The sequence below is a fragment of the Paroedura picta genome, chromosome 4 (assembly GCF_049243985.1).
Source record: "Paroedura picta isolate Pp20150507F chromosome 4, Ppicta_v3.0, whole genome shotgun sequence".
NCBI lineage: Eukaryota > Metazoa > Chordata > Lepidosauria > Squamata > Gekkonidae > Paroedura > Paroedura picta.
The window spans coordinates 55,594,445-55,618,477 of NC_135372.1; the positions used below are offsets into that span (position 1 = coordinate 55,594,445).

Consider the following 24,033-nt stretch of genomic DNA (forward strand, 5'->3'; position numbering starts at 1 on the left):
AGTCTGTGACTGCAGGATGTGGCTTCTTTACTTGCTCCAGAAATGTGCCTGAAGACAAAAAAGGAAAAACCAGATCTACACAGACCCTCACATATCCTGTAGATTTTTTCACTCAACTTGGGCTCGCCACGGCACTGATAAAACTGTTCTGACCGGGCAGTGATATCAGCGCTCTCTCAGCCTCACCCACCCCACAGGGTGTCTGTTGTGGGGAGAGGAACGGGAAGGCGACTGTAAGCCGCTTTGAGCCTCCTTCGGGTAGGGAAAAGCGGCATATAAGAACCAACTCTTCTTCTTCTTCTCCCCCAAATCTGATATCAAATCATGTCAAACCCCAGACCACAGACTGAGCCTTTAAAAAGACGAATCCAATAATTTGTGGTACAGCAATAGCACGACACGGATGAGGCACTGATTCTCATGAATTTATAATTTTTATCAGTCATATTATAGACCATGTCTTAGTCTATAGTCAGTGCCACAAAATCATGCATCCATCATTTTGCAGCACAAAAGTATAGCTTCAGAGCATCAATTCTCATTTTTGCTTTGAATGGCTCCCAACTCATTATATGTCCATAGCCACACATTACACCAGAATCATCATGGATCCACTACTTTATAGGAATGCTACAGCACAAAAATGTGGTTCTGAAGCACAAATCCTCATGGATCTTCATATTTTTATAATGGATATTGAAGATGGGGCAACCAAATCACATATCATGTTCGCCAGTGACTGCATGACAAAAATCACATCTCCAGTGCTTAAAATGACCTAGATCCAATTTATATCCAATCCCAGTCTGAAGCAATGGAAACTGGTATAGAGTTGCATAGTCCTGGCTCTGTAGAAAGGCTTACTAAAAGAAGATTCCAGTGTCCATGTCCGCAAGAAGAGAAGGTGCTCTGCTTGAATAGTGAGAGAAAGGTTGTTTTCAAGATACTATAATTTACCATTTTAAGACAAATTTTAAAATATTTCATTGTCATCAAAGGATACAAAGAACAACAGCCAGAGAAGACTAAAATACAGGCCAAAATGTTTATTTTTTAAAACTGGCACAGAACCTGAATGCACTGATGCAGAGGACAAACTGTCACCAGCAGATTTCTGTAAAAGCAAGCATCCTTTGTCAACAGTAATGATCTCAAACTGCACATCCGGCACAAAAAAATTAAGTAAAACCATTGGTTAATTTTGAAACAGGACTACATACAATTTTGTCTCCCTACGAAGTTCAAAGATTTTTAATCAGTCCTAATTTTGCATATAAACATTTTCCTGCACATTCAATATACACATCCTATTATTTAATCACTCTCTAGAACTATTCAAATGTTTGAAGCAGCAAGTTAACGTTTACTCCAGAACCACCAGAAATGTTGCACTGAAGTTTATTCCATGAGTTGTCCAAGAGTGTTCCCAACCAAGTACTGCATAAACCTCATGCATCATCTTCATCATCATTAATTAATAATGCCCGATAATTCTGATGGGAGTCAGCTCCAAGTAAAATCTGACAATTGACATGACAGCCACATGCTTAAAACACATTAGATAGAAACATCCCCACATGCTCAGTACTCTTATTCAAAACCTTTATAAATAAAAGCATGAGATGTTTACCCAGTGGAATGATTAACCAGTGTAGATATGTTATGGACAATACAAAAAAACTCCTGTGTACATTCTAGCTGTCTAGGACAAACATTATTTCTGATATGAATGTAAAAAATTAATTCCAGATAAAGTTTGCCATCACCCAGGTAATTAATTATTCACTACTACATTACGTTTAAGCTTGTTCAAACAGCATGTTGCCCGAATAATGGTAACTTTCCAGCCAGACCTCTGGTTGGCTTGGAGACAGCACCATTCTCTTTGTGACCGCCAAGTAAGCCGAATTCATTGAATGAGAATCTACTGTGCATGCAATGCTGAGGTTTATATAAACATATCAAGCATTAGCCTTTTCTGGTTTTCAAAATGTGCGTGGTTCCCAAAACACCAGAAAAAATAGTAACACCCAAACTTTTAATAAAATTAAACTTTGTTTTCAGTGTTCTTCCATCAGCTCTCTTGGTCATAAACCATGGACACAAGGGATGCTTCTCAGAGGAATGTGCCTCCAAAAAACAGAAGAAAAAGGTTAACTTAAGCTTTTACTAACCTTGAACAAAGAGGCATATGACCTTTATGCCATGATGTGGAAAACATCAAATATACATTCATGACTATATGGAGCAATCCTGCTTGCATATCGTTGTTTTATCCCACAGGCTTGAGCTGGACCAGCATTGCTAAATTGTCTTCTACCACCACAGCAGCAGCAATAAGAAAACAAGGTCTATTTCTCCTTATCAGTAAAAATATTTCAATCAAAATATAGGTAGTCAAACTTTTTAAAAGTTTATATTACTCATTAAAATATTTCAAATAATTTTTATTTATATATCTTCTCTAAATTAACAGTCTCTAGTTTAGTGAAAACAACCATTTCCCATTTGAATATGCTGGTCTCTGTACAAAAAGCATGTAAGAAAAGAAAGGAAATCAATGGACTGACTATGCTGTCACATGTCTATGCCACTATACAATTTGGGCGTCACTGACCAATAAGAACACATTTGTTCTTTTGAATATTCTGGTTTGCACCTCAGTGCAATGCCTGGCAAAGTCAGGGTCTTTCCAGAACCAGGCTTCTGTTGAAAGTCTTAAGATGACAGTACTCTTCTTGCTTGCAAGATGTAGCCCTTCGATTTGATAATTCCTCTGCTCTTCACAATGACTGAATACCGCAGAAGCCACAGTGGAGTCCATTCGTGTACTTGACATTCTGGGATACTTTCCTGAAGAGCTTCTTGGAAGCTTGCTTCACAAAGCAGTTCTAAAATTAAACAGGAAAATTAGAAGAGAGTTAGTAAGCGATTTTGCTACCTGCATGAGAACCCCATTAATTCGTGGTCCAAATGAATGGACAATGGAATGACACTCATGATGTGCTTGAGCATTTGGTGATCTTGTTCCTTAAGGCAACCAGAAAACAAAGTTGCACTTATCTGAAACTATTGTTCATATCTTCTGTGCAGGCACACATGGGGACTGTGCTTGAGCAGCATCAGGTAGGTCTTTACAGCTAAAAGCTCCAGGGGATACTGCACACTAGAGTAAAAATATTGGGGACCACATGCTCCTTACCCTCACTATGTCTACTGCTGCCAAAACTTGCAGCAGGGAGGGTATGCACGCATGCACAGAAGATACTTGATGAACAAGTTACACGTAAGTGCAACTTTGTTTTCATCACCAGTCTTCTGTGGAGTCCCACATGGGATTTCTAGCAAGCTACTAACCAGGAAGTGGAGCATGCTCTCCTCACCTGAACAGGGAATTAAGAACTGCCTTGCTCACTTGAGCCTCACGTCTCACTTGCAGATCCAAAGCACAATGACTTCTTACAAATGTGTCTGCTGACAACCAGCTGGCAGGTCTGCAGATCTCTGCCAAAGGAAAGCTGCAGAAGAAGCCAGTGCCTAGGGGAATGGACATAGAGTGACAATCTGGCTATGTTGTAACACTCTCTAATGGTCCTGACAATCCATTAGGACAGGGTCTGAGATGAAACTCTCCTACTTCTCTTAGAGCTACTAAACAGGCCTCTATCCCTGTAAAACTCCAGGATTCTTTGAATATGTTCATCTGGCTGTTCAGAGGTTTTGGAAATAAAGCGGAAACTATTGGTATCGTACCAGACTGAGTATACTGGATGCAGTATGCCTGTAGTTAGCCTTGGTGGACTCTTAAATAAATTTTACCTGGATCTCAGAACAATATTTTGAGATAAATGGAGCCTAGAAACTACCTTAGAAAGAAATCTAAGGTTAGAGCATAGGATTGCTCTTTCAGGAAAGAATTCCAAAAATGGAGAATCTATTTGAAGAGTCAATAGCTCACCCTCCTAGATGAGGTAGGAGCTACTAAGAAACATAACTTCACATAAAGTTCTCCCAAAGAACAGGTAGTTTCAAAAGACGTGAACATTAACTGTGCTAACACAACAGAGACAATTAGGGCATTAAAGGATCCCTGGGTGGGCAGAGATAACCTAACCCCCTAAGAAACCTCTTAGATAAATGATGGGAGAAAAATGATCCTCCCTTAATTCCATTGTGATAGAAAGAGATAGACAAAAATATCCAGCCCTTAGCTTTCAGGTATAACAAATAATCAAGTATGACCTGCAAAGGAGGACTTCCCAGTGACATATTCAAGTGGGTAGCTGTGTTGGTCTGAAGTAGCACACTGGGAGCACTTCTTGAAAAGGGCTTTCTGCATCATGGAGCTGACTCAGAAGCTGACAAGGCCTTGACAAATCACCTGTAGTTGGAAACTCCAAAAGCACCGATTTCTCTTTGGTGGCAAAAGAGGACCTGAGGGTAGGGGGTACTGCTGCACAAAAGCACACGGTCCCTGAGTGGGAACAAGTTTCTGACTCTGGTGCCCAACACCTCCTGGAGGTTTTTAGCTGCACAGACCTACCTGATAGCAGGCCTGCTCATGCGCAATCCCCATGTGGGGAAGAGATGATGAATAAGCTATTCTTCTGGCAGTTACAGTAATGCTCTACAAAATACTAGAACTACTTCGCTTAACATTTTCAAGCACCCTCAATGTGGAACCTGTACATCTAGTGTAGCAATTCCTATGTTCTTGTCATAACCTCACCTTTTGGATCATTATGAGTTAGCAGCTGGATGTCAAATTCTTTTGCGAAGGCAGTCAGATCTGGTGGCATCACACAACAGGAAGCAAGGTTCACCTGGTTACTGCTTGGCTTCACCTTTTAAAAAAAAGAGCAAGGAACCTTTTTTTTTTAAGATAAAAAGGGTACCATGGCATCTGTCTTAGACTGCATATAATTAACAGTGCTATCTTGTGCAATTACTCTACTCCCATCCTAGTGAAAACAATGGCACAGGAGTCATTATGCATAGGGTTGAACTGTATATGACAACACATTCATGCAATTAGCTACTCATCCTAGGCGGAGTGGTACCTCCCAGCCTCTGCCACAATGGCTTACTTGAGACGTAACACGTCTGATATGCCTTCATTTTCAACATCAGCTTATGGAAACCAGAAAACTATTTATATCCATTTTTTCTTCCCAATCAGGACACAAACTGGCTTACATCATTCACCTCTCCTCCATTTTATCCTCACAACCACCCTGAGAGGCTGGTCAGGGCTGAAAACAAGTGGCAGGCTCAAGGTCACCCAGACGGCTTCCACAGCAGGACAAGCATTCAGACCTGGGTACCCCAGATCCAAACTGGACATTCTAAATAATGGTTTGCTGGGAAAGAAAGTGTATAAGGAGAGGGGACACGAACCAAAGCCACAGGTATAAAAAGCAAACAACTGCTTGGCATTATGTGAAACAATCAAATCACTTCTCCTGAGCTCCCAGTCCCCTAATCACATGAGCTCTGGTGTTACCCAAATTGCATCCTAAAACACGTATCTTTAAGCTTGTGGGGAAGATTAGCCCAAATGCTGCGAGGGGGGTAACTTAGCATTTATGGATCAAAATGCCTATATATACCAGGGTTGATTACACCCGTAGGAACTCAAGGCAAACACAGATGTAAATGGTAAAATTGTAATATAAGCTTTTATTGAAAGGAAAATAACAAAAAGACACACAAATAGCTAACACACCTACAAGCAGTCGTATAGAGAAGGGGGAGGGAGAGGAGAAGGCTGTCCGAGGAGTGGTGGGTTAGAGGAAGAAGCACGAACCAGCGTGGGAGGTCCCGGGTTGGAAGACACTCAGAGTGGCTGTGTGAAGCCACAGTTTTTATAGGATTCTGGGAAGGGGGCTACGTGACAAGGCTCAGGTAAGCATGTGCTGGAAGTTTCCAGGGTCCCCGGAGATTAGGACAATACCTGGCCAAGTGGGGGTGATGGCCGTAAATGGATTTGGATAAAGGTATTAATGGCTCTGAGGAAGAGAGCCATCAGGTCTAGCTGGCAGGATGTGGGGAGGAAATATCCCCTGGCAGAGGGGCCAAGTGTGAAAAATGTTGCAAGACAAAGGATTTTCCTAGGAGCCCTTAGGCAAACAGGAGGAAGTCAGTCCACTTGCTTAGAAATACAATTGGGGGGGGGGGTGAGCTGATACAAGCTTGAGTCCAGAGGCACCTCTGGGTCAGGCAAAGGCTATCATTCCAAACCTAAGGCAGAGATGGAGTCTGGCCTGGCTTGGCCGACCCTAGCAGTGTCATATTGGCTTTGGCTCAAGCCTAGACTATTGTGGGGTGCTATTGGTTAGAGAAGACAGTGTGCCAGTCAGTGAGACAGGGGGCCCTGCCACACCTTAACATCTGAAGTACTGCTGTGGTCGCCTCTTCTCTGCTACAGCAGCACTATTTCCCCTAGCCAAAGCTCTCTTTCTTGTGGAAAACTGGCCATGGAAAGAAGCTCCCTTGGCATGGGAACTCCATGCCAATATATACTCACACAAAGATTTAGACAAATCTATTGTATTTCCCAGCCAAAACAAAATGTGGCACCAAGTGAAAATGTTTAATTCCGTAGTTCTGTTGTACAAGACAAAACATACTTCCTGAATCCCTCTTAAAAATATCAATGCTTCAACATTAGAACTGTTTTTGAGAAGATAAATATTTAACTAAATGTAGCTAGGAAGAAAACCAAAACCAAAGAGTTGTTTTGGGGCTACTGCTGTTAAAAGACTTTGCCTCTTACCTGTGCCCACAAGAATAGCTGCTCCAACAGGGCTTTGTCTAGATCAGAAGTCCCTATGGCAACAATCTTTTTGTTCTGAACTAAGTTTTCAAGTTCTGCCCAGTACGGCTGTAAATACTCTAGGGAAAGATTAATTCCATCTTCAGTTGGAGGAGGAGCGATAATCACAGAATCTAACTGGTCTACCCCAAGGGCAGAACGTGCTGGGGAGGGAGAAAAAGAAAGGTTTATGCTTAAGCAGAAAGGGAGAAGGGGAAAGAATTTAAGGTTTTAGGAAACATGTACCCACTTGTTTCAGATTCACGTACTCTATTTCTTGTATAAATGCTCAAGTTCAAGCATCCACATATATTTCTCACATGGACTTTTTATGGACTTGTCAATTATGACAAATTAACCGCTCAATACAATTTTTTCTGAGCTCAGAGAAGTGATCCTGGTGGATTCTTCCCTCTTTTTATCTTCTCAACAGTTCTGTGTGGTACACAGGAGGCTGAGAGAGTGACTGCCCTGAGGCCATCCAGTGTACTTCTCTGCAGGCTTTGAATTCAACACCAACTACTACACTACTTCAGAGCTAATAAAGATGTCAGACAGTTCTGAGATCCAGGTAAAATGTATTTAAGAGTCCACCAAGGCTAACTACAGGCATACTGCATCCAGTATACTCAGTCTGGTACGATACCAATAGTTTCAGCTTTATTTCCAAAACCTCTGAACTTCAACCAGATGAACATATTCAAAATAAAATGAAAACCTCATCCTGCAGAACTTTTTCCAAGAGACTGATTTTTCTGGCCTCATTTCAATCTGGCTTCAGGCCAGCATTTGGACCTCAACAGGGGAATGTGACCCTGCTAGCTCTGCTGGACTTCTCAGAGGCCTTTGCTCTTATCAGCCATAGTCTCCTAATGAGCCACCATTCAGCACCGGGACTACAGGGCACTGTATTATGACGGCTCAAGTCTTATCTGGGATTCCTGCACTGTGGGATTCCTGCACTGCCCCATGGCTGATGGCCTATGAGGTGTCATAGGATTTAATTGCAAGACATAGTCTGCAATGTCACCAATATGTGGATGATATCCAGCTCTACTTTTCTTTTTCACCTAATTCCAAGTATGCTATTAGTGTTTCTGAACTGATGTTTGGAGTCAGTAATGGGCCAAATAAAGGTGAGCAAGCTGAAACTTAATCCTGACTAGACAGAGATTCTTTGGGCTAGTAGCAAGGCAGACCAGAGACTTCAGCTCACCCCTCACTCAGAGGGGGTTTATACTATCCTTGAAAAGCCAGGTTCTCAGAGATTGGGAATGCTGCTTGACACGGTTTTCACTTTAGAAAACCAAGTAGCTCCTGCAGCTCAGAGTATGTTTGCCCTGCTCTGTTTAGTGTATCAGCTGTGTTCCTGCTTCAGACAGAATGATCCATGCCTTAGTTACATCTAGGCTAGACTACTGCAGTGTATGCTACTTGGGCTACCATTGAAGAGTGTTTGGAAATAGCAGCTAGTGCAAAATGCTGCAGTTTGGATGTTGGTCAGGGCCAGCTATCAGCCGCTTATATCCCCAATACTACAGCAATTACACAGGGTACCAATCTGCTCCCAAGCCCAATTCAAGATGTTTTTTTCCCCTTGAAGCCCTGTATGTTTAGGGACCAGACTGTCTTCTCTCACACATTCCTGCCCAAGATTGCAGGGAAGATGCCCTTCTGACTTTCCTACCAATTAAAGATGCTCACTTGGTGGGTACAGAAGACGGGGCCTTTTCAGTGGCAGATCCACAATTATGGAACAACCTCCCTAAGAAGGTGTGCCTGGCTTCCTCAACTATCTTCAGGAGGCAGCTGAAGACTACATTTGATCAATTTAACTTGGAGTTTGCTAACTTGCTACTTTGTAACTGCTGTTTCTATTGTATTATTAGAATGTCATATATTGTAAACCACCTTAAGTTCCTCAAGGGAGAAATCAACATTTTTGTTGTATAAATAAAATGTTTGGAAACTACTACTGCACTGCAAAGTCTGATTTTCCTGCACCTAATAGCATTGTGTTTAGTCGTTTTACTACACCATCAGTTCCAAGACAATGACGTAGACAGATGAAGGATTTGTTAGATTTTAAAAATCTCATCTCGGAGAAAAACATATATTTTAAGTTTACAAAAGGCTTTACTAAATACTGCAAGAGAACATGACTCAAAAGCTGCTCAGGCTTCGTTTTGGAACTTACTCGTATTGACTGCTTCTCTGATTGATGATGAGTTTGATCCTGCAATAAATAGTTTTGCTGGAAAGGAAAAAAACAAAGTCAATAATGGAAGACAATATCTGCTGGTCAGCACAAATCCCAAAGCCATGCTATTCTGACAACTGACCAGCTGAAAACAACACTCTGCTTGTTCTGTCACCCCACCCACCAATACACATTTCAAAGTGTCCAGGAAGCCACTTCTGCCTTCTAGCTAGTCAAGTGTTTTATAGAAGGCTGCAATCCTATGCACACTAGCCTCGGGATAACCTGGGCTTCCTTCCAACTGGTGAGCACTGGATGAAGCTATGCCGCTGCAAGTCATCTATTGCTTAAGTTTGAGGGTGGTTAAGATGAAATCGATACACGTCATTCTATAAATAATGGGAGATTACAAAGGAATTTGGCTAAACAAAACATGCTGGCTAAAGTCCTTTCAGTGAACAGCTACTCCATTTTTATCAGAAACAAAAACATTTGCAGTTAAGCCCGATGACAAGTAGCATGAGTTTCGCCTTACACAATAGGCAGACTCATTGATGGAAATGCTAAAGCTAATTGTCATCAGCTCAGCTAAAACACTTAGTTCAGGACAACTAAGTTTGAGTCCAGTGACCAACAAAGTTTTATCCAAAGTATAAGCTTTCGTTTGCATGCACAGTTCTTCCAGTACAATGAAATGGAAATCACCAGTTCATAATTATAGGTAGAAGGTGAGCAATAAATTAGCAATAAATTAGCATGCAGCATCATGAAGAGGTTTAGCAGATTCAAGGACCAAACAGGAATAAAAAGCTTACTTTATAAGGCTACAATTTTGCTTGGGTTTAATTCAAGGAAAAACACAGTGCTGGAAAAAAATCTGTCAAAATTGGAGATTGATGGGCAGATGTATCCTTAATTGTGGGATGCTGAGAATAATTCACCGAGACTCTGCCATTGTGCTCCATCCATCTCCCCTCAAGCATGGAGGTGTACTTACAGCACCTTCTTCTTTGAAGTGGGGCAACTGGCTATGTAGAGTATCTCCTGTGTCCAGGGAATTTCATTTTTCAGCATTGTAATAAGTTGCAACTAAGCAATTTCCCTTTGTAGCCTGTTCCTGAAGCTCCTTTGCAATAAAACAGCTACTTTGAGGTCACCCATTGTATTTGCCCTATCTAAAGAACTGAAGGGCATAGCTGGTCTGCATGGCATATGCATTGTTACAAGATGAGCATGTGAATAAGCCTGAGATGGTGTAGTTCAGGGGTAGTCAAACTGCGGCCCTCCAGATGTCCATGGACTACAATTCCCAGGAGCCCCCTGCCAGCGAATGCTGGCAGGGGGCTCCTGGGAATTGTAGTCCATGGACATCTGGAGGGCCGCAGTTTGACTACCCCTGGTGTAGTTGATGTTGTTACATCCAGTTGGCATCTCTGGTACCAGTGTCCATGCTCAAATTAGCTGTTCTAGTATTATGAGTAAAGGATTGTTTGAGATTGTGCCAAGTTGAGGACAGTTCAGTAACTTGTTCAAGAAGTTGCATAAGATTAACAGCTGAACCTTGAGCAAGAAACACCAGTTCAATTTACTATCACATCTTTTAAACAGCCTCTCACAAATACATGTCATCTTCACAAGGATAGGTGCAAGTATGCTCCCAATATAAAGCATTGGGGTGGTCTCACTAGGACCGTTTATGCACTGGAGGTTTCATGCCGGGCTGCAGGCTGGAGTTTTAATTGTGGTAGGTTGCCCCACCTCTTCCTGCACCCACATGGGGGAGCGTGTGCCTCATCCGCCCCCGATTTGTGCTCCTCCACAGAAGCTGGGGCAGTAAAGTTCCCAGTGCATAAACGGTCTAGGAGGTTAATGCCTTCCAGAATAACTACACCTTCACATGTAAGAACTCAAGAACTGCCTTGTGGGAGGAAGCCAAAAGTTCATCTAGCCCAGAATCCAAATTCCAATAAGAATTAGTCAAATGCTTGCGAAAGGTCACAAGCAGGGAATGAAGATGATTTTCTCCTCCACAATGTTTTGAAGGTGGTGTCAGAAACGCTTGGGAAAATAGTGTGACTACAACATGATCAGTTATTCTGTACAAGTTGTGTTATGCTGACATTTTTCATTTCGTTTTGTCAAGCCTAGTCAACATTTTTCATAATGCCTCAGAGAATGATGCTTTTCCAAATCAAAGATGCTTGACGTTTAGGTCAGGGATTGCACCCTCACATCTCTTGTGCCAAAGGCACAACTAAATTTACCTGAAACTTTCAACTCTTCCCTTTCTTCAGGGTTGATCTTTTCTATTGCTTGAGCCAGAGTACATTCAAGGATTTGGGGCATTTCCTGCAAATAAATGCATGACAGTAAAGGGAAACTCACTGGTACTAGCAAACAGTCTATTTTTAAATGTGTTAGTTAAAAAACAGAGAGATAAATCAGTTTTTAGCTACACAGAGGTTATGCTTTCACTTACTGAAATACAGTGCTGTCAGATCTGAAATAGTTAAGAACTCCTTGGAGCAGTTTACACAACTAGAAAAAATACACTCCTTATTTAATGTTTGTAGCCGAACTGATATAAAATTAGAATTCAAGACGCAGCCAGGACAGAAAAACTAAAGTCAAAAGACTTTTTAAAAAAATAGTGCTGCATCTTCTACCTCCAGCAGGAGAAGTGAACAAGTTTTCCTCCAGCCGGGTGGCTCAAGACGAAACTGGAGCAACCACTTTCCTTCTCAGGCACACAGTAATGGACCCCATTGCTCACTGGCCTGAGCAGGAGGCACAGAAGGCCACTGACTGGGCAAGGAAAAGAACAACAGTGAAGAGCCGACATGGACAGGCACCTGCCTTTCTGCTCTGCTTGCCTGGTTTGTTCTGAAAGTTGGCTTGTCTACAAAGTCATGATAGCAACTGAAACAGACATCTCAAATATTCTACATGTTTATGTAAACAAACAACATATGGCAGAGTGACTGAGTTCCACACTTCTGTTTGCACAACCAAGACCTTTAGCTGTAGGCTTCTGATCCAAGTCTACTGCATACGGTCAGGGCAAGCACCCTAGGAGCTAGCCTCCCTTTCCTTATGGCTCCAACGCAGTCCGACCAATTTGTACAGCTGCATTAGCAGCGAAAAGACGGGATACATGACATCCTTTCAAACAATATTGAGAAGTGCTGCCACATTCACATCTTGAGCAGGGCTCTTTCTGAGGACAGTGTAATGCAGTAGCTGTTACTGCCTAAAACATGTTCTTTTTGAAGGAAGAGTATCTTGCCGGCCTCAGTCTCAGAGAACACTACATGAAGACAAAGAGTAGAACTGCATGTGGGGCACAGGAAGAAAGATACCCTCTCCAGCATGTATTTTCCCAGACGAGACTTTGATCTGGCTTGTGAATCTCTGCGTTAATCTGAAGTACTCACAAAGACATCATCTGTGAGATTCTGCATCTCTAAGGCCCATTATGCACGGGGGGGGGGGGATAGCGCACATTCGGGGTGGAATGGCGGCAACTAAAATCACTGATAACGCACGGAGCCGGCTACAACCGGCCTCAGATTCGGTGCATGCTGCCGAAAAAGCCGCGTTAGCGAAACACGGAAGAAAGCGCAGCTTCTGGGTGACCAACCAGAAGCGGCGCCAGTGACCAACCGGGGAGCAACCAGAAGCGGTGCCATGGTCGCCGCGTGCATACTCTGGGGTTTGCAGCTGTTGCGTCCCGTCCCGTGCATAACTGGTTTGCTTCGCCTCTTCCCCCTCCGCGTTTTCCATGTGACCCGAAATTGCCGTTTCGCCGGCCGTGCATAATGGGCCTAAGGGAGCAGTTTAGATGCATTCATTCTGATTTTGCAGGTGTGGCAGCCCTTTTTCAGACCACTGTGATCCCTCAAATACTGCTGACCATAGAACTCCCACTGTAAGGAACAAGTTTGTACAAAATATGCCTTTTTGTCAATGTGGTCCAGCTGCAAGCTCAAGAGGTCCCCAGCCCAAGCCGGGCCTGACTGCATCTTGCATGTCTTCCTTGTCGTGAAGGGACAGGTTAATCCTCAAGATCCAAAGATACAACCTGACATTACAATATCCTTGTGGACTCTCATTCATATGCAGTAAAACTTTCCAGTGGAAAGCCAGTTGAGATTTGCCCCAACAAGTAACACTGAGTGATCCTTTCACAGAAATGGAGTCATGCTGAAGCCAGTTTATTCTGAGAAGTTCTCTTTTCCATTAACCCATTTCATAAAATTTTGCCAGAGAGAGTTCCAATATCAGCCAAAGTATTTGCAAGGAAATGGAATAGAATCACTTACCTGTATTAGATCAGGGCTGATCTTTGATCTCCATTCATTTAAGGTTTTCTTAATGCAATCCCGCAGCTGTAAAAAAACATTTTAATTTTTAGCACCACTTTGGTAACTGTTATGCAATAAATTTGTGATAGGGACATAATTTCAAACAGCAGCCTGTGTCCCTCCACCCCACTCAAGACAATCCAAAGCCTTCCTCCAATTGAAGGAGACTTCCCTCAACTTAAGTGGCTGTTACGTGGCTTATTGGAAGAAGGCTCCTTAAGCTGGCGGAAGGCCACAACCTCACGCCACAGTATCTGATAGGCATATGTGGTGGCTACCATCACATTACTGCGTGATGTAAGATTTTTAAAAAATGCAAATATAACAGCAGACGTGCAGCAGTGAACTTTGTAAACACCTCAGTACTCAATCCTCTCAATAAGAAAACTTCATCAAAGATCTGATATCTTCTCAGTTTTGTACTTCACATTACTTAGACTAACCCCCCCAAACCTCGTTCGTGACTTTGTTTTTACAACGTAACCATCTCTTTCTGTCAGAGTTTAGCCTTCCTCTGTACAGCACTTCTTGGCTAATTCAGAACCCGGTTTCTTGCAGCTGGTTCCTGACATCTGTGCCCTACCTACTACAACACAGATGGACGGATTCTAGTCTTGTCAAAAAGGATGACTCACAATGGATCACACTAGATTTCTGATGGACCATCAATGTTTAATATTTATGATGAAGCAAATGTGTAGCACCCAGCATTTCTTAATAATTACAAAATAACTAAATATGCATTCAATAAATTTTTAAAATAAATAAACTTCCTGTTCAACATCACTGTAATCAGCATTGGGGACAATCTGATCTTCAAGAAAGACCAATGAATTTTCTTTGCAAGAAGTACAGGGTATTTTTGGCCTCAGACCTCATACGATGGAGAAGGGAAATCCATCATCTGCTCTTGCAGCTGATCTTTCTGCTGCAATTATAAATGCTACTAATTCATCCCTCCTAATGCTTCAAATTTTAATGGTTAGATCGATCAAGTGAAGATATAGATAATGTAACATTGCAGAACAATAGTTACTAGAGAGGGTAAATCTTAAGCACATTAATGGCACTTGTTCATTTTTTAAGGTTTTTTAATTGCGAAGAATAGGGAATTAAGCATGAAAGTAATTAAGCTTTTTCTTCAGAGAGCCAGTTTGGTGTAGTGGTTAGGAGTACGGACTTCTAATCTGGCATGCCGGGTTCGATTCTGCGCTCCCCCACATGCAACCAGCTGGGTGACCTTGGGCTCGCCACGGCACTGATAAAACTGTTCTGACCAAGCAGTGATATCAGGGCTCTCTCAGCCTCACCCACCCCACAGGGTGTCTGTTGTGGGGAGAGGAATGGGAAGGCGACTGTAAGCCGCTTTGAGCCTCCTTCGGGTAGGGAAAAGCGGCATATAAGAACCAACTCTTCTTCTTCATCTTCTTTTCTTTCTAGAAAGCAGTGTCATCATCTGATTATTAAATCTTATCACTTTTTAAAAGGGCATATTTGTATTGATGTTGTAGTGATATGCATATATGTTTACACTACATCAGTTAACTGCTTAGGATACAGATGTTTATATACTCACAACTAGCTGGTAATCATAATCCAAAGAGTTCCCAGATGGTGCTGGAGAAGGTCTAGTATAAAATAGGCCTATCTTTAACCCTCCCCCCCGCTCCAGAGGAGTGGGAGGAATAAAGGAGTAAGGGCAAGTGGGGAGGAGTTAGGGCGGGCCCTGTCCGGGATAAAAACTCGGAGGGCCCAATCAGGAGCCGCGAAGCGGCTCCTGATTGGGCCCTCCGAGTGTCACTCGAGGGCCAAGCAGCCAATGGGGAGCCGCACAAAGCGCGGCTCCTCATTGGCTGGTTGGCCCAGACTCGCCTGGGCCGGCCGGGGAGTTGCCGCTCAGAGGAAGAAGCCTTCCCCAGCGGTAAGTCCTCCGGCCGGCTTCCCCTCGCCCAGGGAGTCTTCTGCCGGGCCCTGGGGCAGGCTCGCCTGCCCTTGGGCCCACCAGAAGGCCACAAAGCCCACTTCCGAAGTCCCGAGCCTTCTGCCAGGCCCTGGAGCAGCTGAGCCTACTCCTAGGCCTGGCCGTAGGCCGCACAGCCCACCGCCCCCGTCCCGAGCCTTCTGCCAGGCCCTGGAGCAGCCGAGACTGCTCTTGGGCCCGGCAGTAGGCCGCAAAGCCTACCGCCCCCATCCCGAGCCTTCTGCCGGGCCCTGGGGCAGCCAAGCCTGCCCCTGGGCCCAGCAGAAGGTCCCAAGGCCACCTACCTTACTCTGTTCCTCCCTCCCAGCATTCCCTTTCTCCTTCCCTTCCTCCCAGCATTCCCTTTATTTTTCCCTTTCTCCCTTCCTCCCTCTCTTCCATCTGCCTCTTTCTGGCTACCTGTTTCTCTCCTTCTTCTGTCTCTATCTTCCTCCCTTTCTTTCTGTCTTTCTGTCTCTCTCCTTTTCCTCCTTCCTTTGCCCCATCCCTCCACCCACCCATCATGCTAGGGCCTGCTGTATTTTGCCCACAGCGGGCTTAATATCTAGTTTAGTATAAAATATGTACCTACAGTAATTGCTGCATATTGTAGTTTGTCCTTTTAACAATAAAAATCAATTAAGGCTAGCTTTCAATGGTTTTCAAAACTTTTACTCTCCCCTCACATTTGGAAAGCATTTGTCGACAGGCGCTATGGCGCACCATCAGATCATACTGGGTCACATGGCACACAATCATTCTGCTTGAGCTCATGGGCCCTAGAACACATCCTATACCACCACGCCACAGTTGTACAGGTGGGAAAGCTGGTAACCACGGGTACGACCTCTACCACTCCTGCCCTTCTCATTAAGAAATTCATGATAGATTCACAGTGAACCCCCAAGCTCACTGGATTGCAGCTTGTGTTGGAAACAAGGCACTTAGTTACATGACTTGTAAAAAGGATTTGAAAGCAGAAGCTTGAGCCTCTGGTAAGAGTGGCACAGGGCGCGGCTGGGTGAACATGTTTTATACATGCCAGAAAATGACGGGAGAGGTCCCTCTAAGGAAACACTGTACCCAGGCTTTGTAAACAAGTATTTATTCTTTAACCATCATCAACAGTATTAAGCTCATCCTGAAAGCCTCGTTCACTCATGACAAATCTCAGGTGGAATGTGAGAAAACAAAGAGTTACATAACACTGTTCTGTTGTGAGCAGCATTACAACTTGGATCTCGTGTGAAAGTTTCACAGATGGTGAATTTTCATAATTCCCACCTCAAATGGCAGACCTCTGACTCCCCTTCCCCTGCTAATCAATGGGGGGGGGGCGGGGGGTCCCATATCCCCCCGGGAAAAGGATGGACAGAAGATGTACTGCAGCAGTAGGTGGAGAAGTCATGCTCTGAGTTTGGAAGTCCTTCCATCTGTGGAAATTTTAGGTGGGGTCCAAGTCATGTTGTATATTTCACATATATTGTCTGGAAACATGCTATGATCACTACCTTCTAATGAAGCAAGCACTCAATACCAAGGAAAATGGAGATGGGGAGCAGGTGCTTCTGTTATCATACTGTCTGCTTATATGATTTTTAAACACCATCGTTTATTAATAGTTTCTTCCTATAAATTTTGTTTAGGGATATTTTGGATAATCTATATGTATTTGTGGTGAGCTACACTTGCAACAATGAATTCAAAAGATACAAGAAGCCATTCTCCAACATGTCAGTTTTAAGGGAACACCTGTTTTCTTTTTTGCACTAAACCTTTCTAAGTTACTTTTCAAGCAGGTTAGCTGCCAAATGTAACTTCATTGGCATTTAGTAATGGTTAAGAGCCTAACAGGTGCAGAATATGGGGTCCCAATCCTCATAACCTACATTCGAAAGCTAGGAAAGTTACTGAAAAGTATGAACCGATCAGCATCTTTAAGAAAAAAATTGACAAAGCACTTATAGTGATCTCACTCCTCCCTCACACACAAGATTTTCCCTTTGTTTTCTTCTCTCTTCTTTCAATTGGTCTAAATCAGGGGTAGTCAAACTGCGGCCCTCCAGATGTCCATGGACTACAATTCCCACCAGTGTTGGCAGGGGCTCATGGGAATTGTAGTTCATGGACATCTGGAGGGCCACAGTTTGACTACCCCTGGTCTAAGGCTTTCCCACCCAATCACGTCTGTTCCACTTAATATTTCTGGTAAGGCCTTGGAGGAGAAGTATGTCTCATGGCTTAAGTGTCACCCACTCAGGGTGGTTGTCCTGCCTGAGTGCCTCCTCCTCCAACTGGTTTGCCTGCCTGTCCAGCAGCCAGCCAATTGCCTTCCATCCCCCACCCTGAAAACCCCCTCCTCCTTCCACTTCCCTCCAAGGCACAGAGGCTGTGGATCCCTGCTGCATGAGAGCTGCGCCTGTCGGTGAGTTCCTTAACAGCTGCCTACAGCCTTTCCAGGTCCTGGGGGGAGGCCGTCCGCAGAGTTCTTCCACCCCCACTCCAATCTAGCACCCATTGTATTCCTGAACGCAATGGGCTTTGCCCCTAGTTATTATATATTTAGATGTGTCAGGGAACTGCAAAAAGAGATGAAATCACCTTAACTTATACTTCTGAAATGGAAAGTTCAAAATAAACAAAACATTTTATTTAACTTATAAGAGGGAGCAAAGGTTGGGATAAATGGTGTGAACAGTTGATCGTAACTAAGGCAACTTTGTAATCACACTAAATTCAAGGTAATTTTTTGCTAATAAGTAGATATTTTTATTTTTCAACAAGGTCTTTGAAACTTTGAATAGAGAGGATTTATTTTCAGTGTCTTCTTAAACACTCAAGAATAAGTTCCTGAGCTTCACTGACTCTTCAAGTGTTAGAAGGCAGGAACACACAACGGAATTGCCAGAATCCTTCTATAAACATAAACCACTCTCTTGAAAGTTCTCCCTTTTCACTGGGCAGGAATTACTTTTTTTAATTAGAAGCTCTGCTCTTTTCACCATGAATGGGGATCTTCTGTGATCCTCCAACTCCTCTTTTGCCTCCCTCCCAGTTCAGTCAGTGCTGAACTGTATCTTCTTCAATTATCAGTTCCCAACTGTCATTTCGTAATTGACATACTCCACATTAATCCACTTGAGCAGCTTGTCACACTCAAAGGTTCCCAGACTCTGTGAGGCATTAATCCTTGATAGTCCATCACAGCACTGCTTTATCAAAGGAGTAGCCTTCTCATTTTCTGAGTACCACAAAACTGAGATATTGCTGTACACTAACAGTGATTTTGGACCAGAAAATAAATGTTATGAGCTCCATCACCTCCTGACCTTCAGACATTCAATTAAAATCATTCTTTTGCTAATGGATTTTGTGGAATTATGTCATCTGCTGGTTGGACTAGTGAGAATCTAAGGAAAGGATTTTCATGAATAAATTGTGTTACTGGGTAAGAACTATGGTTATTGTGTTCATCTGATTGCTGTAGACTCCATTTTCTACTTTTTGAAAAATGGAAGCCATTTTGTTGGCGTAAAAAACAAATTATGTAGGTGCAACAACTTTATTCTTAATTTGCAACACTGCATAAGCCTACCTAGCAAGCAGCACTTGCATGCATGCTTGTGAAAGATTTTAGGAAAGACAGCTCTCTATGTGGCAGCAAATGTAAAGTTAGCAGAGTCCTAATATCTAAAATAATTAGATTATCATAGCTGCAATTGTTACTGAGTGTTATATTATTTTGCTTTATTAGAAACAAGGAAAAAGATACTTCCTTGCAAAGTGCACTCAAACAGTCTTTAGAGACATTTCATTAACCATGAGAAAATTATTAGAATTAAAAAGATTTTCCTGGGCCATTTTAAACAGAAGGCTGATCCCCAACACAGTGGCGTAACTGATCGCTGCCTGCCCTTTAGGCCTGGAGACATAATACAAGCTTAAACTGTAATTAAAACAAGATTCCACACTGCAATTACAAGAAGGGTGAGGCAAGCAAACTTTGTACATACATGCTGTGCCATAGTTCTAGGCGCTCAAATATCAATGCTAAGATAGAAGAATATTTAGATAACAGCTTTGGAGGCAATAACAAGGTCTATTTCCTGCATAAATCTTTCTAACTTCTGCCTAATCGCTTGAAGGAGCACCTTGATTTAACAAACTTTCAGCAAGCCTGTTAATCAAACTTTTAGCTTAACTCGTTGACAGTGAAATCATAATTAGGATAGTTGTTAAAAAAAACCCTGATATGATGACTGTCCTTAAAAGATCAAGGAAAAAATAGTGGTGTAAGTCAAAGCGAAAACATTATTTATGATTATCCTGTAACTTTGCCATCTCTTGACATTAGTTCTCTTTTGCAGTTTGGTTTCAAATTCATGCCAGAAGTAACCCTGGAAGAAAACAGTGCTATAACCATCTATATTTACAAAGATGATGTCTACAGATTTTATAGTGAATTCCATGGTGGTGTTTGAAAAACTGTCAGGAAAGAATAAAGGAGCATTAACTGATGACAAAACCTAAGTAAAATGGCAGCTTTCTTTCCAAAGGATAAATCATGAGGCAAGTATTATGCAAGAACGGGGGGGGGGGGGGGATACTTTTAAGCAGTGGAACTATAACTGCTCTCAGTTTTCAGCCTTTATCTGAGCCCCATCTCCCAAAGTGATAATTTCTTGAGAATTAGCCATGTTAGCCTATTGGAACAAAAATAAACGGGATTTGTGGTAAATTAAGAGTCTCTTTGGTCTGCAAAAGACCCACCTATTCACATACACTCTTCTAGTGGGAATAACCTTGCGGTTGATTTCCAAAGCTTCTACCCTTCACATCACAGATATAATAAACCTTTTCTTGCAGCCTCTTGGACTTGCCCTCTTATTTTTATGACCTTGCTGTAAGTTAAACAGACCATACTATGTTTTTTGTCTTGTTATAGGAAAACGGTGAATGTATACGTCCATAAACAAACTCGGGGAAAACTCCACACCAGATCACGAGTCTGCGATCCAACAGACGAACCCGTAACTGCCAACCCCCATGCCAGTCATTCGGGGGACGAGATCTGCCACGGGGCCACACGAGACCAAGTTTTATGGGGAGGAGGAGGAGGATGACAGGGGAAGCGGAGTGCTTGGCGTCTGACCGCCCCGGGCTTCCACTGGGAGGCTCACGGCGAGAGTCAACATCCGGCAAAATGCAGTGAAGTGGGGCTGTCCCGTCCACCCCCTCCCCTTCTACAGACCACGGGGGGAACCGCTGCGGGGGGGGGGGGCGGGTGACCGGCCGGCCGCTCGCTCGCTCTCACCTCTTCGCTGGGGGTCGCCGGGCACTTCTTCCGCAGGCGGCCCCAGTTCAGCAGGTTGCCCGTCTGCAGGTTGAGGATGCCCGCTTGCCCCAGCAGGACGCCGGCGCTGCCGCTCTCGGTCCCCATGCCGGCGCTCGGCGGCTCAGCGGCGGCGGCTCCGGGAAGGCACGAGGCGAGCAGGCGGCGGCGGCGGCTCCCGGGCTGGGAAGACTCGCGGCAGGCGACTGGCCGGCTCCCTCCGACGGCGGCGATGACTAAGCGAAAACCAAAAGTGCTTGGTCACCGCTCGAGGTCACATGGCGCGGGGGACAGCGGGCGGGGGGGGGAGAGAAGTGGGCGCTTCACGGGGAGGCGGAGGGCGCAACCTCGTCGGAGGAAGAGAGACACTAGGCGCGCGCGCGCGCGCACCCCCCCTTCCCCGGTCTTCCTGCCTCGCGACGAGGACTTTCGTGCCGGGCGGCAAACAGCCCTCTCGTCCAATCCCCGCCGCAGAACCCTCTAGCGTAGAACCAGGTCTTGCGGTCAGTGCGCATGCGCGACTCCCCGGAGTTCGGCTATGACCGGAGCAGCCGGCTTTGCCCGATCTCCTGAGAGCTCCGTTGGTTTTGAACACCGCCCTCTGCTGGCCACCGGGTACTTGCGCTCGCCGCCCCGCCAAAAATAAACCGGCGTCGTGTATTCTAGTGCCATTAGCCTGAACACACACTCAAATTTCATATCAAGGCTCAGTCCCTGGCTACGAGAAGGCTGAGCGGCACCTTTTCGGAATGCGGAGCAAACTTCTCGCATGCCTTCTCCCTTCCCCGTACCATCCCAGCCCAATGAGTCATGAAAGGGAACCAAAGATTAAGTGACATAAATAAGCCATGTCGCGGTGATAGAGATTGAAGGCTGCACTGCTCTCCTGCTGTCCTTTCCACTTATATGCTTCAGACTTGTCTGCATGTGCCTTCGTTGACCTCGATGCTGTTGATTTCTATATGGTGCTCTGATGTAAGAGCCAGTAGGGAGTTGGTTCTGTTAACTGAAGATACAGTTGAAAAACAGAATTCTCCTTCAAGAGGAGGTCTGCAAAATATACTTCACCAGCTGTGGTGTGTGAGTTGCAGGGCTGCACATCACTTGGTGAGAAATTACAGTTCATTCATGTGCAGTTACAGACAGGCAGTGCATCAGACCTCAAGTCTCAAGATCTGAGGATCAAAGCAGTATAGACCCTGGTAATTCCCAGCAGGCCTTTTCATTCATATATCAGTTATCAATGAAAGGAGTTTCTTAGGTCACAGTGTCAGCGGACAAAGGATGTTGCCTTTGTTTTTAATGACCCTTGAAGGTGGACTCTATGGCATTATACTCCATTGAAGTCTCTCCCCAAACCCTGCCCTCAGGATCTGCCCCCAATTCTACAGATATTTTTCAATCTGGAGCTGGCAACCCTGTTCATGCAAAACATCTCAGTGAGCTCCTCTGAGGCAAATATAATGATTATATTAACACTGTAAAATATTTTCCAGTCAAAAGGGTAAAGAGTATGCTTCTTTTTAAAATAAGTAGAAATTTGGGCAATAAATATTGTTTAAGTTTAAGTTAGAGTTTCTTCATAGGAATAGAAGAAGAGCACTACTGGGTCAAACCAGTAGTTCAGCTTGCCCTTTATCCTGTCTTACTACATAAGCTAAGTTCATTCAGCCCGTCTTTCTTTCTTCTTTTATCCTTTAGCTGGAGATTGGTGGAGCAGGTTGCCCTCTCAGCTTCCAGCCTGGCCATGGGGTAGAAACAATGCTAGCCAACCTCATGGGTGATCTCAGGAGACCATTGGATTGGGGTGGATCAACACTTTTTATATTATTAGACCTTACATTAGGGTTCAATATAGTTGACCACAGGCTCTTAGCTCGCTTTGCAGGGATTAATAGACAGGCATTCAATGGCTGATCTCCTATCTTTGGGGTTGCAGACAGGACAGTGATTGAGGAGATGCAGTCCCACCAATGTCACTTCCCTTGTGTGGTGCTGCAGGGGGAGATTTTCTCCCCAACTTTGTTTAACATCTTTATGCACCCTCTGGCCGGCTTGTCCAGGGGTTTGGGCTTGGGAGTCATCAATATCCAGCTTTACCTCCTCATGGATGATCATCTGGATTCTCCTCTAGATACCTTTGCCAGATGTCTGGAAGCAGTGACAGGGTGGCTCAAGCAGAATCGCCTGAAACTCAACCTCTCAAAGACGAAGGTCCTGTAGCTGGGTAAGAAAGGACAAAGCAAGAGAGCGCACTTGCCCTGTTTGGATGGGGTGTAGCATTCAGTTGCATGCTCAGCCAGAAATCTTCGACGCCTCCCTATTTAAGGAGGCCCATCCAGGTGTTTTTCCACCTTCTCCAAGCCAAACTATTAGTGCCCTACTTGGCTCCAGAGCACTAAGCCACAGTTAGCCATGTGACAGTCACCTCTAGGCTAGACTTCTATAACTCTCTCTAGGCAGACTTGCCCTTATCCTTGCTCTGGAAATTGTAACTGGTCCAGAACACAGCGACCAGAATCCTTACAGGAACATCTCAGAGGGCTCACATCTGCCCTGTGTTCCAGCTATTGGCTCCCAAGTGAATTCCGAAGAACACTGCTAATACCAACCACTCTAGAAGACCCTGGCCCCAAGGCAGTACACTTGGCCTGTACCTGGTGGAATGCGCACCAAGAGCAGATCTGGGCCCTGTTGGAACTAGTGCAGTTCCACAGGGCCTGTAAGACAGAGATCTTCCAGCAGCCTTGTGGTTGGAGCCAGTGAAATAACATCTATCTATTCCCCCCCATCAAAGATGCCTCCTAAATGGTTAATTTGAACATGGACATTAGCACAAGAGCTTACAATAAACCCAGATGCCACTTTGCTGCCACATACATCCAGACAACACATTCAGTGGACCTAACAACATCAACCACACACAGTCTCAGGTTTATTCACTTGTTCGTCTTCTAAAATTGTGTATGCTATTAAATGCCAAAATTGCCATTCAGTTATCTACATAGGATAAACAGGACAAACCCTACGCCAAGGGACAAATGGTCATAAACCTGATATCAAGAATCAAAAACTGAGAAACCTATAGGAGAACATTTCATCCTCTCAGGGCACTCAGTGGTAGCTGTTTTATTGCAAAGGAATTTCAGAAACAGACAGGAACAGACAGTTGAATTATAGGTTATTACAATATGAAGGACAATGGAACCCCCAAGGCTTAACAGAGATATCAGGTGCTTATCTCATCACACATGCTAAATAACTCAGTTCTTACTGGTACCCAGAATTAAACTTTCTTAGTCTTAAAGGTGCCGCTGGACTCAAACTTAGTTCTCACATCCGTTGTTAATTTGTTTATTTGTA

At 44.0% G+C, this 24,033-nt stretch overlaps 1 protein-coding gene across 1 annotated transcript; it reads right to left on the reverse strand.

Annotated features, from left to right (window-relative positions):
• Positions 1–1,031: 1,031 nt before the first annotated feature.
• GCLM (glutamate-cysteine ligase modifier subunit) lies at positions 1,032–21,108 on the reverse strand. The gene is made up of 7 exons (XM_077332946.1): positions 20,653–21,108; positions 13,337–13,402; positions 11,279–11,363; positions 9,012–9,068; positions 6,776–6,978; positions 4,730–4,844; positions 1,032–2,891 (listed from the first exon to the last, which is right to left on the reverse strand). The coding sequence occupies exons 1-7, from the start codon at positions 20,776–20,778 to the stop codon at positions 2,719–2,721; spliced, it is 825 nt and encodes a 274-aa protein (XP_077189061.1). The 5' UTR covers positions 20,779–21,108; the 3' UTR covers positions 1,032–2,718.
• Between the last annotated feature and the right edge of the window lie 2,925 nt (positions 21,109–24,033).